At 38.4% G+C, this 6,569-nt stretch overlaps 1 protein-coding gene across 1 annotated transcript; it reads right to left on the bottom strand.

The window, feature by feature from the left end:
* Positions 1 to 4,005: 4,005 nt before the first annotated feature.
* LOC147567224 (uncharacterized) lies at positions 4,006 to 5,028 on the bottom strand. The gene has a single exon (XM_086657380.1). It carries the CDS (start codon positions 5,026 to 5,028, stop codon positions 4,006 to 4,008), a length of 1,023 nt encoding a protein of 340 aa, XP_086513506.1.
* Positions 5,029 to 6,569: the final 1,541 nt, after the last annotated feature.

Here is a 6,569-nt window from a genome sequence, read left to right as displayed (position 1 = left end):
CAACACTCCCCCTTGGATGACCACTGTCCGAAATATTGCCTCATTAAAACCTTATCAGAAAAACCCAGTGGGACAAAATCCGATGAAGGAAAAAGAGTACAATAGAAGATATCCTGAGTGGCGTTGGATACACGAAATTCTGCCTCGTTAAAACCTTGCCAGAAAAACCCAATGGGACAAAAACTGGACGAAGGAAAAAGAGTACAGAGCGTAGATATCCAGTCTAATGATGAGGAAATATCCATATGATAATAGACCCCCCCTGATGAATATCAGATAGACTGATGTAGTCTTACATCGTCAAATTATTCACACGTCGCATACCGATGCCTTCGACTAGTTTTCTGAACGTAGTAGTAGGCAAAGACTTGGTGAACAAGTCAGCATAATTCTCACATGATTGTATCTTCTGGATATCAATCTCATTATTCTTCTGGAGATGGTGTGAATAAAACAACTTCGGAGAGATGTGCTTAGTTCTATCGCCTTTGATGTATCCTTCTTTGATTTGAGCGATGCATGCAGAATTATCTTCGTGAATAACTGTGGGGGAATTTGTGATAGAGACAAGACCACTTGAGCTTCTAATGTGCTCAATAATGGACCTAAGCCATACACATTCTCTTGTGGCTTCATGGAGAGCAATAATTTCTGCATGGTTAGATGAGGTTGCAGGCATAGTTTGTTTACTAGATCGCCATGAGAAAGCTGTACCTCCGCTTGTGAAAACATAACCTGTCTGTGAAATCCCTTTGTGTGGATCAGAAATATAACCAGCATCGGTGTATCCCTTCACTTGAGAATCACCAGATAAATTCTTTGAATAAAATAATCCCAGATCAGTTGTTCCTCTAATATATCGAAGAATTTGCTTTACTCCGACCCAATGTCTCTTAGTTGGTGCAGAACTATATCTGGCTAATAGATTTACTGCAAAAGCAATATCCGGTCTTGTGCATTGAGCCAAATATGATAATGCGCCAATAGCACTCAGATATGGTACTTCTGGACCAAGGAGTGCTTCGTCTTCTTCTTTAGGACGAAATGGATCTTTCAGAGCATCAAGAGACCTAACAACCATGGGAGTACTGAGTGGATAAGAATTCTCCATGTTAAAGCGCTTCAGGACTTTTTCAGTGTATAAAGTCTGATGTACAAGTATGCCGCTGGTACTTCTTTCAATTTGTAAACCAAGACAGAATTTTGTTTTCCTAAGATCTTTCATCTCGAATTCTTTCTTCAAATATTCTGCAGCCTTAGAGATTTCTTCTGGAGTTCCTATAAGGTTGATATCATCAACATAGACTGCGAGAATAGCAAATCCAGCATCCCCTTTTTTGATAAATATACATGGACAGATGAGATCATTTACATAACCTTCTTTAATCAAATATTCACTAAGGCGATTGTACCACATTCTTCCAGATTGTTTCAATCCGTATAATGCTCGATTGAGCTTTAGTGAATACATGGTACATGGGTTGCCTTTAGGCAATTTAAATCCTTTAGGGACTTTCATGTAAATATCAGTATCTAATTTTCCATATAGATACGCAGTGACCACGTCCATTAAGTTCATCTCGAGTTCTTCCAGAACTGCTAAACTGATCAAGTATCGAAATGTTATTCCATCCATAACTGGAGAATATGTTTCTTCATAGTCGATCCCTGGCCTCTGCAGGAAACCTTGTGCCACGAGTTTAGCTTTATAACGAACAACTTCATTGTTCTCATTTCGCTTTCTGATGAAGACCCATTTGAAACCTACAGGGTTTATATCTTTGGGTGTCGGGACTACAGGTCCAAAAACATCACGTTTTGAAAGTAAAGTCAGTTCTGTCAGTATTGCTTCTTTCCATTTTACCCAATCAGACCTTTTTCGACATTCCTCAATGGAATGTGGTTCATAATCATCATTTTCAGTGATAATATCAGTGGCTACTGAAAGCACAAATATATCATTGATGATTATGTTATCTCGATTCAACACTTTACCATTACTAGCATAATTTATAGATATCTCTTCATTTGGAGATAACTCATGCTCTTCAGGAGCTTCTGCCTCTTCTGGGGCTTCACCCACTTCTAGGGGTGTATTAGCTAAAGGTGTAACTTGTTGATTTGTTGTCTCTTCTGGAACATTACTTACTTGTAGTTGATTTTTCCTCTTCCGGGGAACTATATCTTTAGAACCGATTGGTCGTCCACGTTTCAGACGTGTTTTGGACGTTTCATTTGCTGCAATATTTTTATCTTGTCCTTCAGGGACATCTATCCTTGCTGGAACATTTGCAGCAGGTATATATGATTTTGTCACTCTCGCTGCGTCATTAAATGCGTCAGGCAATTTATTAGCAATCTCTTGTAGATGTATTATCCTTTGTACTTCAACTTCAGATTGATTAGTACGAGGATCAAAGTGAGACAAATTTGGAGTAAACCAAGAAAGTTCCTTTTTAGTAATATTTGCTTCAGGCAAATTTACTCCCCCTAATGGCGGGAAAACTGTCTCATCAAAATGACAATCGACGAAGCGTGCAGTGAAAGTCTCGCCCGTCTGGGGTTCGAGATATCGAATAATAGATGGTGTATCAAAACCAATATATATTCCTAGTCGGCGTTGAGGCCCAAACTTTGTGCGTTGTGGAGCTGATATAGGAACATATACAGCACATCCAAAAATACGCAAATGAGATATGTTGGGCTGCTGGCCTTGAACATATTGCAAAGGTGAATATTGGTTATTTAAAGTAGGACGTAACCTTATCAAGGCGGCAGCATGGAGGACTGCAGGTCCCCACGCAGTGACAGGTAGTTTCGTCCTCATCAACATAGGTCTCGCAATCAGTTGGATATGTTTAATGAATGATTCAGCTAGACCATTTTGAGTGTGAACATGAGCTACAGGATGTTCAACATTAATTCCAACTGAGAGACAATATGAATCAAAAGTACTTGATGTAAATTCTCCTGCTCCATCTAAGCGAATCGACTTAATCGGATAATCAGGAAAGTGAGCTTGTAAACGAATTATCTGAGCTAGTAACTTTGCAAAGGCCTGATTCCGAGTCGAAAGCAGATTGACATGAGACCATCTAGTTGATGCATCGATTAATACCATAAAATATTTAAATGGTCCACACTGCGGGTGTATAGGGCCACATATATCACCTTGAATCCTTTCCAAAAATTTGGGAGATTCGATATGTACTTTTGTCAGGGATGGGCGAGTAATAAACTTCCCCAATGAACAACCTGTGCAAGTAAAATCTTTATCTATCAGAAACTTCTGGTTCTGAAGAGGGTGTCCCTGAGAGTTCTGTATTATTCTACTCATCATGGTAGAGCCTGGGTGTCCCAGTCGATCATGCCAAATCTTATTAGTATTTGGATCTTGCAACTTCGGGTTAACAACGACATAGGATTCGACTGTTTTAATCTCAGTAAGATATAACCCAGAAGAAAGAGCTTCAAGTCTTTCTAGAACATGCTTCTGGCATGATATACTTGAGGTGATATATAAATATTCTTTATTATTCTCAGACCCAGTTTCGACGTGATACCCATTTCGGCGTATATCTTTGAAGCTCAACAGATTCTTCAGGGATCTGGTCGAGTACAAAGCGTCGTCTATAATTAGTTTAGTACCACAAGGCAATATTATAGTAGCTCTTCCGGAGCCTTCTATAAGGCTTGATGAGCCGGCGATAGTAATCGCATTTGCCTCAAATAGTTTTAAGGTCGAGAAATATTTTGTATTTCGAAGTATCGAATTTGTGGTCCCACTGTCTGCTAGACAGGTATCTTCATCACATTTAGATATGTTTCTTCTGGAATCCATACCTTACATAAGATTTGAAGAATATAATATAAGATTCAAACCTCACTATTTATATTGATAAAATAAACAAAATCTATTTACAACTATATAAGCTAATATCTTACAAGCAAAAGTTAGCTTACATATTACAAGATAATGTTATAATAGTTATGAAAGATAACACACTAGTCAGTAATATTAAACATAGCATCTGTTTCATTGGCTCCTTCAGGGAGATAATCTGCAACACACAATGGTGGATCAAGCTCCATAAGATTCATCTCTGGTGCAGCTTTAGATTTCAGAGATGCTTGATATAGGTCAACCAGGTGTTTCGCCGTACGACAGGTACGGGACCAATGACCTTCCATACCGCAACGATAACAAGCTTCTTCACGAGCTTTGGGAGGGGTATTATTCTTACCCTTTGTTTTATCAGGCTTTCCAGCTGCATAATTCTGTGAATTTTCCCCCTTTTCCCACTTCCGGTGGTAAGGGGTTTGCCTGTTTCTCTCCCATTTATTCGTGCGGGATCCACGTCGGTTTCTTCCAGAACCACGTTTCCCTTTGTAATATTGTTTCTTTCCATGATCATTAGATAATATTGCATGTGCTTCAGGCATAGCCGCAGACCCAGTGGGTCGAGATTCATGGTTATGTAACAACAACTGGTTGTTCTGTTCATTGACTAGGAGACATGTCAATAGCTGGGAGAATTTAGAGAAACGTCGCTCTCGGTATTGTGACTGCAGGACAATATCCGAGGCATGGAACGTACTCAAAGTTTTATCGATCATCTGCTCATCAGTGATGATATCTCCTCCCACTTTCAATCGTGAAACAATTTTACAAAGACTCGAATTATAAGCAGAAATAGAAGAAAAGTCTTGTAATCGGAGATTAATGAAATCATTTCGAGCTTTTGGAAGGATGACCATCTTCAGGTGATCATACCTATCTTTTAATATATTCCATAAAGCTATCGGCTCTTCCACATACATATATTCTGACTTCAGGTCATCATGTATGTGTCGCCTTAGAAAACTCAAAGCATGAGCTCGTGACATTTCGTCTGCAGAATTACCTTCAATGATAGTATTCAAAAGATTTTTATATTTTAGGGTCAGTCTAGCTTCGACTGCCCATTCCATGTAGTTCTTACCTGTAATATCAAGTGCTGCAAAATCTAGTCTAGCTAAATTAGACATCTTGAAAAAATATTATACCTTTCACCGGGCAGAGTAACGGCTTAGTTGTTCGATATTTGACGTCGAAAAACGGGCAGAGTAACGGCTAGTTTATTTGACTTGGAAGAACGAAGAAATAACGACCTCTCAGTTGACTAGAGGCTCGTGCTGATAACGTGTTGTGAAATGGAGATGAAAAGAAGAGATAATATTTATATAAAACACTTTTGAACTTACAACCAACAAGGATTTTAATAACTCAAAATACAAGACTCTGAGTTACACTAAAGAAGATGGAAATATGGGAAAAAGATATCTCAACTATTGCATGGTGCATGGGTATATATAGGGAAGCAAATGGGAATTAAGGAGGTGGGTTATGGAGGTGGAATAAGGCGGCTAATTCCCTCCAACCTGATCCGTATTGCTAAACCGCCCAAGTATCCTTCATATGCAAGCCAACAATCCTATTGGACCTCCTATTCACATAATGTGATTGGTTGCTATGAGGAGGCAATAGAAACACTATAGGCACCCATGTATAAGTGGGCAGCCATAATATTACAACACGTAGGTATTTTTAGGTTTTTTTTTGTACAAAAACAGTACGTAGATTAGTAGGGTTAGTAGGTGGGTTTCTCTATTAATTGATCACGTGAAAAGGCCTGCTGTTTAGACACCGATCCTTAAAAGCCCAACTTATAATTTGGGGCCCTTCTCAAGCCGGGGCCCAAAGCAGCTGCTTTGGCTGCTTTGGGCCCAGGCCGCCCCTGCTAACTTGATTAAGCATGTGTGACATATAACCATTGAAACTAATGCAGAGAAAGAGAATAAGTGGGACATAATGTACCTGTTAACTGAAAAGAATGGGAAGGTTAGGGTCAGTACCCGTAAAAGTACTTCTAGGAACTAAATCCTTGTTATCGTGGCCAAGTTCGGCCATCTCGCTGAAATATTTGGAAGAAAAGTAACTAAGTTATATGGTGAAACATATTTTTTTCCTTAAATATTGAAGATTTCAATGTGATTACTTGACTTCAATGCAACGAAAACACAACTCATCAACCGAATCTAATTAACCATCATACTGTTAGTTACAACTTCCAACATGTCCTGCGACATTAATACTACAATATCTGGTTGGCTTCATCACCCTCTTTCTGAAAAGGAAAATGAAAAGATTTTTCTTTTAAAGCTTTGAATTAATATTAAAAGAAAAGGGGAGGATACAAGAGAAAAAAGAATATAAAAAGAAAAATGAAAAGATTTTTCATGGTTTCCGAATAAGATGGAATATACATAAGCATGCATATAAGAAGAAGATATATAAAGTATATAGTAGATTAGTAGGTTTTGGTTACTCGCTAAGTGAGAAACTAATTAAAGCTAATAGTCTAATAGACTATTATTTTGAGGTGCTCCCATATGACTCAATTCCAGAAGTTGCTCCATTTGATTTCATACCATATGAAATATTAGATAATTCAGACATTACTGCATAATACCTAAAAGTGATGAACGGAAATATAAAATAGGCAGGGCAAAGAATACATAGATACGAG

This window comes from Eschscholzia californica, unplaced genomic scaffold, assembly GCF_041429995.1.
Source record: "Eschscholzia californica isolate CP2 unplaced genomic scaffold, dmEscCali1.0.p SCAF_1, whole genome shotgun sequence".
NCBI classification, from domain to species: domain Eukaryota; kingdom Viridiplantae; phylum Streptophyta; class Magnoliopsida; order Ranunculales; family Papaveraceae; genus Eschscholzia; species Eschscholzia californica.
The sequence above is the reverse complement of the archived record's forward strand: the minus strand, read 5'-3'. Positions and strand labels throughout refer to the sequence as shown.

Bases quoted from the DNA above. Each gene is read 5' to 3' on its own strand.
- LOC147567224 (XM_086657380.1), bottom strand. From the start codon at position 5,028: ATGTCTAATTTAGCTAGACTAGATTTTGCAGCACTTGATATTACAGGT.